General features: G+C 31.1%; 1 protein-coding gene across 1 annotated transcript in view; it reads right to left on the reverse strand.

Annotated features, from left to right (window-relative positions):
* LOC143236505 (uncharacterized) overlaps positions 1-18,820 on the reverse strand; it is a 147,855-nt gene that overhangs the window by 10,129 nt on the left and 118,906 nt on the right. The window contains exon 19 of the mRNA XM_076474802.1: positions 1,050-1,255. Coding sequence (XP_076330917.1) covers positions 1,050-1,255 — 206 coding nt within the window. The remainder of the gene's footprint in view (positions 1-1,049; positions 1,256-18,820) is intronic.

Below are 18,820 nucleotides of genomic sequence, written 5' to 3' on the forward strand. Positions count from 1 at the left end.
TTAAGTCCCTCGCCCAAGTTATGCGACATGAATGGCAAACAGTTAAAAAGGCCAGGTGGGAAACAACGAAATATTAAAACAAGGAACAGACTTTGTGACTATATTTATTTTTAAAACGACACTGATTTGACAAGCGCAAATCTTTAAGCTCTGTTCGTTGAAGAATGAATAATTAGTGATTGCGACATTTATTTTTAATTCGATTTGCAAGTAGTACGAAAACACAAATCTTGAAATATATAGTCAGAGCTCAGCATGTAATAGCGCTTAGACTGTGTAATTTATTGTTTGGTGTACAATAATTTAGTAATTTGATTATGAAGAGATTACGTATTTGCAATTGTATCTCGCACTGAAACACATTCCATGGACGACTACTAAAATAGATTCTCAGCAAAGTCCGTCTGAAGTAATGATACTGGGACAAATGATCAGAAAAAAAAAAAGGAAGAGAAGAAAAGCTTTTAATCTTAATATAACCGATATTATGGTCAATTTTCAGAAATCTTTTGTTTTTAATGAACAAAAGATCAAAACCAAGCAATGACCACAATGTACAGTATTTTCCAATGTTTCCCTGAAGATGGCTGTATATTAACAATCGAAATGTAAAACTATTTAATCGTTAGTTTTAAAAAAAGAACAAGGAGTGATTTGTAATTTTGGATTAGGTGATTTATTTTTAATGATATTCACAACGACTGATATCAAATCGCCACAACTTATCAACACTACAAAGAAAATGACTTTTTTCTTCACATAAGTTCTAGAGTTAAACGTTATATCTACTTATTCTGCTGTACTTGTACCCATTAATATCGAACAGTTATTTTGTGTCAATTATATTAATAAACATTAAAATAAAATATTAAAAACTTCTTCAAAAGTCAAAAATTTTCAAATATACATTACACAGTATTTTTATTGGGTTGTAGACTATCTTATTTTTTTATTAAATCACATGGGTTGGAGATGGAGTAACCCAAATATCGCTTTCTTATTTATTTACCTTAATGACTTATTTTAAAATAGAGTCTTCAGTTTCTTACCTTTAAAACTTCGGGCCAGGGACCAGTCCCATAGAGCACTTCCACACATTGATCATTATATGATAAATCGTTCTGGCTCTTAATAGTAAAACATTTTATTTTCTTAAAGTTATTATAAATTGAAGAGGAATAATGAAGAGGCATAGATATGAAGCCAAAGAAATTGATTATTCTATAATCCTTCAACTCAGGAGTAGCAAAAGAATCTGAAAAAAATATTGACAAAAGTAAAAACTTTTCTTATTTCACGATGCAATGCTACAAAATAAAAATATTAATTATAAAGAGCGTTATAGTCCTTGAAGACACATTTAGCCATATTTTTTCTGACAATATACTTGCAAAGTAGTTTCCATTTACTAAGTAAACAACTGTACGACTCTTATGCCAAAGTAGTCTTCACCTTGTTGCTTAATTTCATATATCATATAATATGCAATAACAATGGTTTCCCAGCACCCCTTTAATCGCCCTATTACTCAGAAATCCGTTGTTGCAGCATATATTTACTTAACCACTGTGTCTTTTCATGGAGCATCATCAATATCCCATTCATTCTCTATCTCTTTGGGGTATGCAGCGGTTGAATGTGAGGTACTGCTAAAATCTTTATATTGGTGAGCAAATAATTGATTAATTTCTTTTTCAGAAAGTGATCATTCTTGGTTACGTTACATACTACAAGCGTGGCTTAGACTTGTGGACAATTTTGTACTAAGCTATGCATTCATACGTTCTCACATGCAATAGGATACCAATTTCTTATTTTTTTACAGCAATATTTCTGGATGGTCCTTACAGCCCAAGCTGATAGATATTCATTTGTTTTCCAATGTCTTTAAGTACAAGAAAAAGGGCCCCGCTTTGAAAATTCTAACTTTTGATTTAAATGCATCTTTTGATCTACATACATGAAAATATTTGTTTTAAAAAAGAAAATTGTGTAAATACCATAAATTTGAAGCCTGTTAACATTTTATTAACTTCTAAATATAAATTAATGTTTAATTCAATTAAAGCTATTTGAACTCGTAATACGTAACATAATAAATTAGAGGCTTGTCTGAGATAAATTATAATACGTAACACTAGCAACACTTATTTTCTATAGCGTATTCACTTGAAGTACAAAACATACTACACAGTTAAGACTCGTAAGACCTTGCGATTGTAGAATACAGGTATAAACAAACTTTATTCTGTAATAGATATTGTTAGAAGTCGCGTACGTGCTTATTTGATTGAACGTAGCTTCCAATCTTAATAAAATTTTAGATAATCGACAACAGAAACAAACTTAGTTTATAAACGATAATGTATAATTATTGTACTTCAACAGTAAGGTTAAATTGTGCCATTTTCAGACAAAGGTTTGTAACGTGTCAGTTAAGAACATTTAGCGTAGAATAATTTTTCATAGTAAAGATAGTTTCACTATGATCGAGTTACTTCTACTTTTAACTTTTATGATATGTAATAAGACGTAAACACTAGAAGAACTTTACTGATACATGAAATATCCGCTCTACGATTTCATTAAACAACAAATTATGTACTTGAATGATAACAGAATTATTTCTTTCTGGATATTGTTGATAAAATAGTTCACAAGTTAAGAAATTGATATTTATTTCACATATTAAAAAGCTACTGGCCGTATGTTATAATTGTTCATTAATGTTTCAGACCCAATATTCATTTATGCTCTGTACAGCTACGTTAATGACTGGGATCCACTGTTTAAATTATTCAAATTTCGTTGAAAAAAAGTGATACCTTTCTTAATTAGTTACAACTTTCTATTTTCCAAAGTCCTTGAACTGCCAAACATGAGTATTCAAATTATTCCCTTAAGTTGTTAAAGTAACGTTAATTGTCGTTGCTAGTAGGAAAGGCGTCAGAAGAATCAGGCATTTTTCATGTTTTTATAACAGAAGTTCAGCTGGCACTGTCTAAATTTACGAACAATGTTAGGAAAAGTTTGAATTTTACTGATTAGTGAGTGTAAAATGGTTTTGTTGCAAACCATTGTTGAAATACAAGTAAACATTCTTGTTTATAAACTATACAAAAAATCTTACATATTGAGCTGAAATGAACAATAGTAATATGTACATAATTTACAAAAGTTGTATGAAAGCTAATCTACTCTTTTAATTTACTTGAAGTTTTGTTAAGTGTCTGTTATATTATTTGCATATAATAATGATTGAATGCTGGGCTATGACGAAATGTGACTTTTATATAAGAAAATCATACAACAATAATTTGTAATTTATTATTGTTATATATTATATGATCTCTCTATAAAATATAATTGAAAAATTAATGCATCGTATATGACTGAAACATTGTTTGAAAATCTGTGTTAAGAAAATATCACCTTTGAAATCGTCAATGAACAATAACTAGATTTATGATTAAAGTTCCTTTTAAAATTACGACCGTCAACGCTTTAATCGGTTGTTTTATTGGTGAAAAATGTATTTGATGGCTTCGTAAATTAATAAGTTTAAATGTTACACCATAGATAAAGTAAGGTTTTAAAGGATACGGAAATAGATACAGATGATTAAAATGGTCAAAAGTTTTCTAAATTTGCCATCAGCTAGCATGTGTCAGTGATGTGTTGAAATAATGACCTACCAGCCCAGTTATTATGTCCTTAACTTTTATTGAAGAAGAAAGTTTATTTATACCTGCATTGATATGTTTCAATAGAAATCAATTAGCTAATTCATCAATACACAGTTTTGTAAAAATACTATCGCAACAATAGTAATAGTTAAAACACAGTTATTTACATAAATCTTTTAAAATTTAGCAATCAACTTATAAAGCTAAATATTAGATTTAATTAAATATAAGTATTCTTTATAGGGGAATAGAAATTGTATTTTAATTATAAAAAATAATTTGCGATAGTTGTTTATATTTACAGAACATCAGAAAATGTAAAAAGGTATGATTAAATATAGAAACAAAAACTATTGTCAGTACCTTAAATGTTTACGAAATCTTAAAAACACGATCAGTCGTCTCGTTCAGAATTTATGAAAACGAAACATTATGTATTACAAAAACATTTCGACCTAACATAAAATATTTTACTAACACTAACCTCCTGCCTCCCGACCCCCAAGTGACACAGCGATATGTTTGCTAATCGGGTTTTGGTACTCTTGGTGGGCAAAGTACACATAGCTTACTGTGTAACTTTGTGTTTATTTATATACAAAATCTATCCTCGTATAGAAACACATGTAATATATAAATAATAACCGTAAACATAAGAGGTTTGTTTTGTTTGTTTGTATTTTTGAATTTTGCACAAAGTTATTCGAGTGCTATTTGCACTAGCCGTTTCTAATTTATCAGTGTTTGTTAGTTTTGGAATTTCGCACAAAGCTACTCGAGGGCTATCTGTGCCAGCCGTCCCTAATTAAGCAGTGTAAAACTAGAGGGAAGGCAGCTAGTCATCACCACCCACCGCCAACTCTTGGGCTACTCTTTTACCAACGAAAAGTGGGATTGACCGTCACATTATAACGCCCCCACAGCTGGGAGGGCGAGCATGTTTGGCGCGATTCGGGCGCGAACCCGCGACCCTCAGATTACAAAGCTCACGCCTTAACGCGCTAGGCCCAATTTATCAGTGTAAGACCAGGTGGAAAGCAGCTAGTCATCAGCATTCACCTCCAATTCTTGAGGTACTCTTTTACCAACAATTAGTGGGATTAGTTGTCACTTTATAACACCCCCGCGGTTGAAAGGGTGAGCAAGTTTGGTGTGATAAGGATTTAAACCCGCGACCCCCCGGATTACCAGTCGAGTACCTTAACCATTTGGCCATGCAGGGCCTAAACATAAGAGAAGACAAGAGAAAATTTGTATGCACTTCTACAGAAGCACAGTAACACCTTTCACATGTAGAAACACTACCCGCCTCTCTAAAATATAAGTTTACCAACCAAATCTGCAAAAAGTAAAATGTTTTCTCAAGAACTAATTCATTGTTATCAACAATATAGAATACAAATAATAGTGTTACATGTAATTAACTATGAACATTCATCCTACGTTGAGACAGCCAACAGTCTTATTGAACTATCTTTTTATAGAAACACTATCCGCCAAGATATTCACAATAGAATCTCAGTGTAAAAAAAATTCCTTTTATAATCTTTCATTTGTTAAGTGCTTCGATTTTTAATATAATTATAGCTTAAATACGCTATTTTTAGTTGGTAATATGATATAGTAATATAATATTTAACTGTGGTGTTCCAAAATGTAACTTTTTCTTGGATGTTTTACCATCAAAAATAAAAACACTAGTTTCCAATTTACTGCTACAAGACAAACGCGTTTTGATAATGAAGACCATAATATTTTTCAGGTCAAAAAATAGTCTGTTTTACTTTGGACAACAATAAGATCATAAAATATTCAGATTTTATTAAGAGTCGCAAAGCTGTTAATTACTAACCAGATATTTATATTATTTCCTGTACGATTTATTATTAGTAGCTATCATATATGCTGTTTGTTTGTTTTTACTTGTTATCAGGTCAGATAATGTTTACGAAGACTTTTAAGAATCTCTCTGTTGTCAAATTAATTCGATTAAAACAATACAAAATTCCCCTACCGACACAGCGTTATGTCTGTGGGCTAATATTGCTAGAAACCGGGTTTCGATACTCGTGATAGGCAAAGTACAGATAACTCTTAGTGTTTAATTCCAAAACAATAAATCACTCAATCAATCAATGTTAAATGATATCATAAAAGGTAAAAACTGTTGATTTCTCTAGCTGTTTGATAATTGTAATGATGCATAAGGCACAAAATAAAACACATTAAAGTTTATAATTTTACTTTACTGATAACTCTTAGCTCTTCCTTTCTTTTAAACATTAAATTTGAAAAGATCTTATATCTATTCAACATTTATAAAAAAGAAAACATTTTGATCCAAATCCCCATTTTACCATTAAATTATAAGCTCTTGGCCTTAATCAACTAAACTATCAGCAAAATTTATTTTTATAATTTGTAGATAATATCTTAAACTTCAGACCAAGGGAATTTTATCAAGTATGATACTTTTCTTCCAAAAGTAACGACCAAAGTAATGGAATTAGGAGAGCTGCTTTCTGTTACCCGCTTTCAACATCCAGCTCTTAATATCCTACTACAGTGTTTCACATTATTAATTAAATGATGGTCAATAGCCGCAGAAGTATCTTAAGGACCAAAGTTGAAAGCCACAGTTCAAAGTAGGAACTGGGTATAATTGAAGAAAGGGCTCTTAATATCAGCTTTATTGTAGCTGTTGAAATACAAATGTCAGCTCAGTTTATGTATTACTGCAGTAGTTACTTCCATTTTGTGTTATTGTATTCCTCCAAGAGAGTTCTAGCGCACTCACTATGACATATAAGACACTTGTGTCTTATACACCACACCATACGTATTTTGGGCTATAGAAAATTAATAAGTGAATCAATAAGTCTCTCAGATATGTTTAACTAATTTGTTGCATTGATGTAATTAAGAAAAGATTTCCAATTCTTACCAGTTTGATCTAAATAATGACTGTTAAGTAATAAATAGGAAACACTAATTCAGTTAATTAATGCTATCCAAAGTATATAAGATCAACAAAAAGTTAGCTTAAGAAAATAAACCCAACAATTACTTTAATGATATTGTAACAAGACTGCAAATAAAACAATTTATATTTCTTACTTTTTGGTTTATGTTGTTATCTGTATTAATAACTTCGTCATTGTTCTTGTGTTACTAATGTTTTAAAACAGACCTAAGCGAGCGGTGGCGAACAACTCAAATTGACATTACAAAGAAAGTTGTTCAAAACAAAATACTTAGTCCTTTAATATTGCTCTACGAAGGTAATAACATTTTTGCTTGTTTGTTTCTTTAAAATTTCGCACAAAGCTACTTGAGGTCTATCCGCGCTAGCCGTGTCTAATTTAGCAGTGTAAGACTAGAGGGAAGGCAGCTAGTCATCACCACTCACCACCAACTCTTTAGCTACTCTTTTACCAACGAATAGTGGGATTGACCGTCACATTATAACGCCCACACAGCTTAAAGGGCGAGCATGTTTGATGCGACCGGAATTCGAACCCGCGACCCTCGGATTACAGTCGAACGCCTTAACCCACCTGGCCATGCCGGGCCTGAGATTTTTGCAAAGGAATTCAAAAACGTACAGCAAGTAATGTGTAGCGTAAACGTTTATCTTTCCGTCGAAAAAAAAAAAGCGTGCGTTGTATATTAAAAATTTTGATTTATCACGAAAATATTTGTAATATATGTAATAATATTCGTAATTTTTTATAAGTTATAGATATCATAAAGAAAGATGTAAAACATAAAATATAAAACCAATTACCTCAAAAAATTTATATGTAAGTACGTTACTTTTAAAATCTGAAACTTCAGTATTTTAGTGTTCTCAGAGGAGCACCGGGTTGTTTGAATGCCTAATTACCTAAGCAAAACTCGAAGTTAGCTTTTAAGTAACTTCTTTTGAAAAGCAAAATGATATAATTTTATTTTTACTCTGTGATTTTAATGTACATTTGCTTAACATGCCCTTAAATTTTATGTTACTTTATTGTTACATAATTTAAAAGTTTTGAAAACACTATTTTTGCTTTTTTCCTAATTACGCAAACTTACGTTGTGAAGATGATAAAAAGATTAATGAAAAGTGCTTTCATGCCTTTATTTACAAGAAAGATACCATTTATTGAGCAACTCGACTTGAAACAAGATCTTTTTCAACAATGATAATAAATCACACGTATTAATATAACTGTCATAATTGACTAGGTGTTATTAAATGCTAACCAAGCCAGTATGATGATAAAATAACATTATTCGCTTGAAAGCGGGAAAGTTACAAAATCGAAAGTTGCACAGTGCGAAACGCAACCAAAATAACCAAAACAAGTGTTACGGTACTGCAAAATCTTGGTTTCTTCTATGATCGTTTGCAAGAGTTTGGTATCAAATGATTATCTAGTAATACGTAACTGGCTGGAACAAGGTAAGAAATATATATTCATATTCTAATCATTGGTTTCTTTTGAATTTTGAGCAAAGATATTTGCACTTGTCCATAACTTAGCAGTGTAAAACAAAAGGGAAAGAAAATAGTCATTACCACCTACTGCCAACTCTTGGGCTACTCTCTTACCAACAAATAGTTGGACTGACCGCACTTTATAACCTTCTCGCGGCTGAAAGGGCAAACATGTTTGGTGTGAACGGGAGTCGAACGTGTGACCCTCAAATTACGAGTCGAGCGCCTTAACTATCTAGCCGTGCCGGGCTTCAGCAGCTGTGACCAGCTCTAGAACGCAGAGTACTATGAAGTCCAATTAACTTTAAGAGCTGAAACTGTTCTCAGACTTATAATTTTTTTAATGTCTGGCTTCCTAGAATTCTTAAAAAAAACAAATTAGTAGACAAAGAATCTTAATATATATTATTCTCATAATGCAGGGAAAGGACGTTCCTTGTATGCATATCGTTTTCCGATCAATAAAATGCAAATAAACTATTCCACTTTTGCGTCCTTACAAAAGTAGAATTTAACTTCTGTTGATGGAACATTGACCATTTACTTTAGTAAAAAAAGGATCTTGTTTATTTTAAAGCAAAGCTATACAATGGGCTCTCTGCACTCTATTCATCAAGAGAAATCAAACCTCAGATTCTAGCGTTATAAGTATGTAAGTTAAACATTGTTTTAATGAGGGCTCCAAAGAAAAAAGAATCAATGCAAATATTTGACTTAAGTAATAATTCTACAGATAAAATAGCAGGAATATAACTGATATATGTAAATATGTGATATATAGTGAATAATAACTCGTGTAATTGCAATGCTTGGTAAGAAATAATGTATTTATTTTTACATTTACCATTGTATTTTAAAGTGAGAGACAATTTAAATAATAATTATTTAACATTTAACACAAATTTATACTGCGAATCATTACTATAACTGATATGTAATATTTTGAAATTACTGACGTAACAATTTATTGGATTTTTTTATGAACTAATATACTGAGCCTGAAGTTATGAACTACCGTGGAGAATTCTCTTACACAGATTACTGAAGACACAACAGAAATTGTTTTGAAGAATTAAATGTTTAAATGTGAAAGTATTGAAAAGAATCAATGATATATTTGTTTCAGTAACCAGAAGAACACACAAACAGGTGATGATAACACAAGACCTTAGACAGTACTACTTTGTAAATAAAGATAAATATTAAACACCATAATGTCTGCTTTAGACTAAGTACATATTACAGTAAGTAACTTATTCAGATTGTACTTGCCATTCACAGATTTCCCGGAACCTTCATACAATTAGTATGATAGAAAAACACTTTTACAAGACTGATGAATTATCCAATGAAATCTTACACGGTGTTTTCCAAATCATCAACGCACTCAAAAGCAAAAAGAATATCCAACAACAATTAATGACAAACATGAAAATAAAGTCATGGCATACTTTATTTAGTTGATTTAGCTATAACTTGGACATCATGTATGTTTTTCATGAACGGAAATGTGAAACTAGTTTCAAAATTCTGGTAAACTAAACCTGTTCACGGAAAAAAGAAACCAACTCGAAGTAAAAATTTATTCTCGAGACGGATGGTATGGGTATTAAAACCTTTACTAAAGTAATGTACAGAACAACAACGTCTCGACCTTCTAAGGTGATCTTCAGGTTAACAAAGAGAGTTTGCGGAAACTGAAGATGGCTTTAGAAAGTCGAGACGTTGTTGGTCTGTACATTACTTAAATTAAAGTTTTAATAGCGATACTAGCCGTCGTGAGAATAAACCTGTACTCCTTTCTAAGCGGAAAATGAAATAAAACGTGGTATTGTATACATAACACAATATATTTCAATTTATACACATTTCTACCTACCCATATCAAATTGTGATTTTTAAAATAAATGAAATAACAATAAACACATGGTATTTGAAGTAATTGTGAAAACATAAAGGTGATACAGATACAAGCTTGATAAACAATGAGGAATTGCAATGAAATAAACAACATTGGCAAAATACATTGTTACAGAAATTACAAAATGAAAGTTAATAAGTTATACAAACAATAATGGTTTGCGTTTGTTTTAAATAGAACAATTTATTTTGTTTCCTGCTGCATTAAGCTTATGAAGTATCTGTATTGATACTCATGTTTCAGACGTTTGACCTTTACATGCTACCAAGTAGGTCCATAAAACATTAGTATTATTCATTTTGGTACTTAGTGTATGTTGAGACATGTTTACAATACTCCATTGCCCTCTTTTCTTAAGGATATAGTCTACCATTTTTCCTGTATAGCTTGGGGTCACTGTTTCGTTAGACGATGAATTGCTACCAAACATTTCTTTTTTCTTGATGGAATGCTAGGAGGGATAAAAGTCTGAATGGTGTCATTGGTTGTGTATATTTCACACTGATGTGCAACCCACTCTTGTATTGATCTAAAAAACTCTTCTGTGTTGTCCATGATACTATACTCTTTACCATCCAACAAATTATTATTGTCTGCTATCGAACATCTAGAATTTTTATTCTTCTGCAAACTATCATCAATTTATTGCATTTTGATTTCAATTTTAACCTTTCGGTTAAGCTGTTTATCGTAAGGAGTATCTTTAAACAACTAAACATCAATTTACAAACTTCATGCTGGAGTTAACATTCGCATTCGTAGCTACAGTTAGGTAATTAGTAAGAGCTATATTGAAGTTTCATATGTGATACGAAGAATATATCCTGTCATTATTTAACAATATATATGTTGATGAGTTCCACGAATCATCTTCAGGTTTCACACAACTTCTACTGAAACATGAGATTTTTGCTTTAATTAATTACTTCGGATAGACTTCAACAGCCAAATACTTTGATTTTATACTGAGATCTATGAGTTTATTTATCACACTACTTGAGAAAATCAAAACTGGCTGAATCTATTAGACATAATATTTGTGTGTCATTATCTGATTAATTTGGTGAGAGCAAATAACTGAAAAAGTTATTTACTCTTATGCCTTTAATTTTCATGCAATGGTGGTGGGGATGGGCAGTTGATAACATCACATAATAATCGTATCTTTACCACATATTAACACATATATATTTTATACGTATGTGTGTATTATTGTACATGCTGAGGTTATCTCAACGACTGCCTGATACCTGATGGGAATTCACCGAAGTCTAGACCACTACTCATGTTAATGTCTCAATAGCTAAGTTACTCTTCATCATTTAATTATATTTAAAGCCTTATGCTTGACTATTTCTCACCATCACAAAATGAATATATGCATGCATTCAAATTCCAGCATTAATTAATTACGTGTGATATATACTATGTACAATTCTACCAATATGATAAACATACTATCAGCAGGCCGTTAATGTCACATACAAAATTCTGCATAATTCAGGAAAAACAACAACTATATTTTTCTCTATGGTTTACTATATCCTAGCTTAGGACATATCTTTCTCACTGTACATTAGGAATTCATGTATAGGTCTTATATAATAGTGTAAAAATCAATACTGAAAATTTAAAACTACGAAAAACAACTTTCAGCTGGATTTTTGTGTATAGACATCCCGTCAACGTTTGATATAAAAGTTCATCTAAGTGATTAGAAGGTATTATAAAACCTTATCAATTGTTTCCAATACTTCCAATTGTACATACAGTAAAATCCGATTGATGTATTGTGACTATTATGTAACATATAGAACTTTCTATGGATAACTCCAGACGTTCAGATCACATTGAGCTGTCTGCAACTAGCTATCATGTCAAGTCATCCAAATTTCTAATCTTCTATGTTTTATACGTACTAATTCTTCACAATGAAACCTTATTGATAGCTTGAAAATAAAAAAACACTATTCTCTTACCCATTAACGTATTAATCGAATTACCATTATGAACTGCAAATCTAGACACTGCATCCTCTCTGATCATTCCTACATTCATGCTGCTGTAACATTGGTAATTCCTCATTTGATTTATTTCAGACGTCCAAATAAGCATCCTACTCCAACTTTTTTCTGAAAAACAAATGTACAATGTACACGTTTTTTTACCGAATTTTACGTATTTCTACGTATTGTACCAAATTAACACTTAAATTGTATTCATCACTATTTAACAAGATGTTTAAATGGTAGCCACTAATATAAAGAGAAACAATATGCAGATCAAGATATCAATAGTATTGAATACATTATTAAGTAAATTACTTAAAGTTTGAAAAAAAAATGTGTTAGTTTAAAAGTAAAGATTGCCAGAAATATCTTACGTTTATGGAGCTGCTTCTATTAGTAGAATACAGATTATTTTGAAATATTTTCTATTAGATTTTACAGTTTTGAGAATCACAATTTGAAAACTATGCACATTGAGCTCTTTTTTTTCGCATTCTTACCACTAAGTAAAAGCCTATTAGTAAAATTATGTTGATAATTGATACATATTGGAATATTAAGAGTTATGAAATGTCCTTGAAATTCACGTTGATTTGGAATCAGAACTAAATAAAGTAAAATTTTGTCTAGCTATTTCACAACTGCGTAATTTTCTGGTTTGAATTTCGCGCAAAGCTACACCAGGGCGATCTGCGCTAGTAGTCCAACCGTCAATTCTTCGGCTACTTTTTTATCAACGAATAGTTGGATTGACCGTAACATTATAACCCACCACTGCTGAAAGGGCGAGCACGTTTGGTATCAACGGGATGCGAAGCCGTGACCCTCAGAATACAGGTCGAGTGCCTTAACCATCTGGGTATGACGGGTCTGTAATGTTCCGCCTAAAGCAAAATATTTGTCATTTTTAATCAGTTTACATATTTTATTAATAACAAAAATATTACGTAAAAAGAAAGTATTATGGAAGTATTATGATTATAAATTACCGTTTTTTAAACACATACATTTATGAATTATCTTATAAAAGTATTTCCTACCTGCAATATTTCCATAACTTACCGTCTTAGCTCGCAGTCATAAAACTTTCAAATGGGACTTTATATGTAGAACCTACGCAACCTACTACAAATTGAAAAAAAACAAAAACAAAACGCTGATATTATGTAAGTTAGATTTTACAAAGAACAATAGAATATTTTCAATTGCATAAGTATTAAACCCCTCTGTTATTGCAACCATAAATAAGTTCAGGTAGAAAAAAAAATAGTTTGAAAGATCACAAGAGTGATATAAGAGTATCTGTCTTTATATGATCAAATTGGTTAAGGTTGACTTCAGTGTTACAACTCATATAGTTATACAACAAACAAACCATGAAGATCAAGAAACTTTTCAAACTAGTCAAGGATAAAATTGTAAAGAATTAGCATCTCTGATTATATCTTTGAATTCGGTAAATCTCCATTAAGAAGTGGAATTTACTTCATACTACCCATTTTCCATCCAGATAATACCGTCTTTTTAGCATAAGCAGCGATTAAAGCAGAAAGGTGTTTAAAGAAAAGGACTTTAAAAGACTTGCAAGGGTCTGTGTCTGATAGGGAAATCAGTGTTCGAACATCTAACGTATCCATGTCCCTACACAAAAGTGGTCTATACGGAGGAGTGGCAAGAAAGAATTCATTATTGAAAAGGAATTCTCTTAAATCCTGTATGAAATTTGCACACAAAAAAGCAAATCATCAACACTGTAGATGTGTTGCAGAAGTTTTTGTGATCAGGTAAAGCAGAAATTTTAACTTTTGATCTAAATTGGAAGTGTTACGTCTGGCGAAAACCAACAGCACATTAGCGAGTCAACAACCTTCCTACCCGTCAAGAATAGTGGTGGCATGATCAAGTTATTGAGACGCTTCTCATCTTCAGGAACTGGGAAGCTTGTCAGGATTGAGTGGAAGATAGATGATGTAAAATAAAGACCAATCCTAAGGAAAGCTTGCTTGAGTGAGCAAAGAATTTAAAACTTGATCGAAAATTCACATTTCAGCAGGACAATGTTCTGAAGTGAATGTTATGGAGTGGTACAGTCAAAGTCTTCACTTGAATCTTAAGAAAAAATGTGATGTGAATTGAAGATTTCATTTAATCACCGCTGTACAACAAATTTATCAAAATTAGATCGGTTTTGCCAGAAAGAATGAACAAAAATACACAATTTCATTGTTAACAGCTGGTACAGATCTATCCGAAAAGACTCACATCAGTAGTTTTGTCAAAGGTACTTCTACAAAGTATTGACTTCGGTTGCTGTATACTTATGCAATTTGCCAATCTCAGTTCATACATATTTTCTTTGCAGGTTTAATTGACATTCAACCTTATTCACATATAAGTGTTAAGTTTCATCAGTGGAGTTCAGAATATAAGTAAGTTTGCTAAATAAATTGTCTACATTATTTGTATTTCATCAAAATGTGACATTATCAGTTGGGGTGAAATATTTTGCAAGTCACTGTGTACATATTCAGAACTCAAGCTATACCACGAATATACTGCATTTATTTTGATTAATCCTTCCGAATATTGACATTCAAATTGCGATTTCTCAATCTGTTTATACCCATGTTTTCTGTTTTTGCTCAGTGTATAATGATCTTATAAAATATACTGTTTTAGGTTGGTTTTGTTTATTTTGTCGACAGAATGAAGAAATATTATTCCATATGTACGAGCTATGAGTGTTTTACTTTAACGATTCATGTTTGTAATATTATTTGTTACTATGGTAATGTAATCATTAATGTTTTAATGTTTGCGATATTGTATTTGTAGCTACAGACAAAGCTCCTCCATTTCGTAAGTCTGTCCAGCATATTTATATCATTGATGTTAATTGATCTGGTAGAGCATGGCCATACATGGCAATCACGGATGTCTCTATCCATTAGGATCAGGTTTTCTTGCTAGATAGCTTATAACCTTTATTAAATCTTGGTCATTATAGTTCCCCATAATCCTGACATTATCTGAACGTAACATCAGAGCAAAATCTGTTCCAAGTACACTAGCAAAAGTAGTAACAGTTAGTTATGTACAACATATATTAGCATCATTATATCTCTTCACCTCACATCATTACAACCAACAATGAACTTATCGATTTCGGCACGATATCCAGAGATTAACCCATTAATCATTTGTAGAAACATGAAACCTTAACTTCTCTGTGAAGAATACAGGTGTCTAATAACATTGATGCTTATCCTGAATATGTACACACACGTCAAAATGTGCAACCAAGAGTATGGTTGAAGTACGTTTTATTATCTTTTCTCGATCTGAAAAAAAAATTTTCTTTATGGTTATTAGTCCAGTTTGTATCATAAAATCCAGATTCAGACCACAAATTCTAAGCATTCGAATCTTAATTGTCATGTTGTAGAAGATATCTTTCAATAGGTCACGCTGTTGATGTTTTACAAGTTTTTATTTTTATTTTGAGGCTATAAAGATCGATCACTTGATGTTAGGTCTAGAATTTTCAAAAAAAAGATATAGTTGCACCATAATAATTTGTATTTGAGTTGGAAACCTGCTCTACCTGTAAGTAACTAATATTTGTTCAAAATTTCTGACCAAAATTTAAATAATAATCAAAACGCAAATCTAAAGAATACAAATTAACGTTATCTTTCATTTACGATGACGCAAGAAATCAATATATAACAAAGGGAGTTTTTGATTTTGGAGTTGTGTTTCTGTTTAGTTTTCAGATTATATTAAATAATCATCACTGTATCTCTTTAAAATGTGAATATTACAAGACACTGTGTATTAGTGTATTATTCAGAACGAATAAAGATCACCTATTTGGTATATTTTTGATTTTATCAAAGGTTTCAACATAATATATTTCAAAAGTTACCAGAGAAGCCTAATTGTTTGCGAAATGTATATATTATTTAAATACATAATTTCAACTATCACAGTAGTTTAATGACCTAATTAAGTATCTGAAAACTTGAGTATCTTTTAAACTGGTGAGCTGGGTATTACCAAAAGTTAGCGTTTTGGGTTTGAGTCAGAATGGTCCAGCGAAGATGATATTTATTTTATTCGTAAATGTGTTCAAAATGGATAGGCAATTTCATTATTCGTTTCAAAACGCTACACAAGGCCCTTATGTTGGTGGGTGCTGCGCACTGGCTTCTTTCCAGTTGGTGAGCTCAAGCCAGAAATAGGCATATGTAAAACTAAGTGCTTTATAGTTTGGCTAATTATACTACGTGTACATTAGGCATTGTACAGGTTTAAAATAGTAATATTTCAAGTGGCTGTGTAGTATAAATATTTACAGGTGGTTTGAGCATGGTAAAATTGCGTGCTCGGATTGAGAATCCGATGTCTTATAATTGTAAAAGTGCACTCAACATTGGGACCGTAGGGACGGCATAAGTATGAAGGTTAATCTCATTATTTATTTAGACGAGATTAGTCGATGCTTTAGTGAAAATAATCTCGACTAACTACCTTCCTGCTACTTTATCAGTTCAACATTAGAACCAGTACGTCAATAACAATTCGCGAGCACACTGAAAGAACAAACATCAAGCTTAAATAAACAGAAAAAATCATCATATATTTATTAATTCACAACTCGAAACAATAAGTAGATGAGTTTTTTAAGGAAGCTTTTGAATTTTGTATTAATAAAAGACAAATTAAAACATAAGTAAGTGAATAATACAAAAGGTACGTACCTTTTCGTAAAAGCATATTTGTTAATACGCATCTATAAACACGCTTAGACTTTGTTTTATTATTAATGCAAATAACTATGAGCAAAAACAGTCTTGAGAGTTAGAGGTAAATCTATGATATAATCAGATCAGATTATAACTAGCATCCATAGTCAAAAGTGGCTGATTTAATCACTACGACGACAAATTTCGTGATTAAAACGAATAACTCTGCAACTGTATTCATATGAGATAATTTAAAATAATATTCTACATTACATGAGCTTATTCATATTGATCACTTTCACAAGATGTCTTTTATTATAATAGTAAGTTTAAATATATTCTTTAGTTTGAAAACCTATTCGAGAGAAAAAACTCATTAAAGATGTTACCAGAACATCAAAATATTACCAGGTATTCCTGACAACTTAAATTATTGCCAGTGCACAAAGTTTAAATAGGAAAAGAAAGGTTCAACCTTACCAAATTTCATGATTGACGACAGAAAGATCCAAAAACATTTAAATTGAAACACAAACTCAATTTACACCCCACATCCCAAAGGAAAAAATATGTAACGAGTTTTTCTTTATAAATTGTTATTGTGCTTCACTCTTGGTACTAAAAGCTCCAGAGAGTTGGAGCCTTGCATTCAATTACTGTCAAGAGCAGTTTAATAGCTAAAGTTCATATATGTAATTGAGAGATAGAGCTCCATAAGCTTGGTATGTGTTATAACGTTTGAATTCAAATAGGAAACTTTTGCAGTTTAGTAAACCCTTATATTTTCTTTGTTGTTATTTCTGTGGCAATTTGGTCTGCTTTGATTTATCAAAAACAACAGTAGAATACATTGAAAACAAATATTTGTAAATAAAATAAAAGGTTGTGATTGCGTGTCACTATCGTTGATATATATATATATCATAGACGACAGGGTAGAAATTTATATATATATATATATATATAACAGTAAACATCTGGTTTCGATACCCGCGGTCACAATAGCACAGGCAACCTATTATGTAACCTTGTGCTTAATACCAAAACAAACTAATACGAATAGTCTTCATTAGCAAATTTAATAGTTATTAAGGTAATATGGACGTTATATTAAAATAAATAAAAGTGGTTTTATAAAGTAAATTTTTGTTTAATTTTATAAGCACAGAAATTGTTAATGTTTGAAGATAGTTAAAATTTTGAACTTAGTAGGGTGTTTTTAGTATACTAGAAATCGGGTTTAGATACCTATGATGAGCAGAGTGAAGATAGACCATTGTGTAGCTTTTACTTAATAACAAACATATTGCTAATCTGAGATTCTTCTTTAAATAATTGACTTAAGACGATGAAATTACCGTTATAAAGGTAGATATTTTATTATACATTTCATTTAAAAGTAGTAGATTAATTCATGTACTTATTTCTCTGCTAATTATATGTGTTACGAAAACACTTCCTGTACAGACAACTGCATGTATTGTGAATTGACTGAAGAATGTATCTATTTCCAGTCACTTATTTCAAAATGAAAGTAATTGAACACTGTGAATACGTAATGTTTATTCTCTCAAACATTAACTTCCTGATAATTTCTTTTAATTTTTGTTACATTTGAGTTTTGTGACAATGTTATTTTAACATGTCTGTTATCAATTCTTTCTGGATAGAAAGTTAGTTCAGTTACTTTGTTATATGTACTGACTCTTGCTCAATAAAATCTTAGAAACTTAATCAATGCTAGAAACTTTTAGGAAAGTAATTTTACAAACACCAGATGTACCTTTTTTGTAATGAAGCTAACTGGTGCTGAGAATAAAATATTACAACGTTTGTATTAAATAGCACAGAATATAGGTCTTTGGTCAATATTTAGCTAATAAAAATATTGCTTTGAATACCATTAGAAAAATGAAGAAAAGTTAAAACAACTTACAACCTGTTGAGTAATGATAGCATTTTCTAATTGTTCT

This window comes from Tachypleus tridentatus, chromosome 13 (assembly GCF_004210375.1).
Source record: "Tachypleus tridentatus isolate NWPU-2018 chromosome 13, ASM421037v1, whole genome shotgun sequence".
In the NCBI taxonomy this organism is placed as follows: domain Eukaryota; kingdom Metazoa; phylum Arthropoda; class Merostomata; order Xiphosura; family Limulidae; genus Tachypleus; species Tachypleus tridentatus.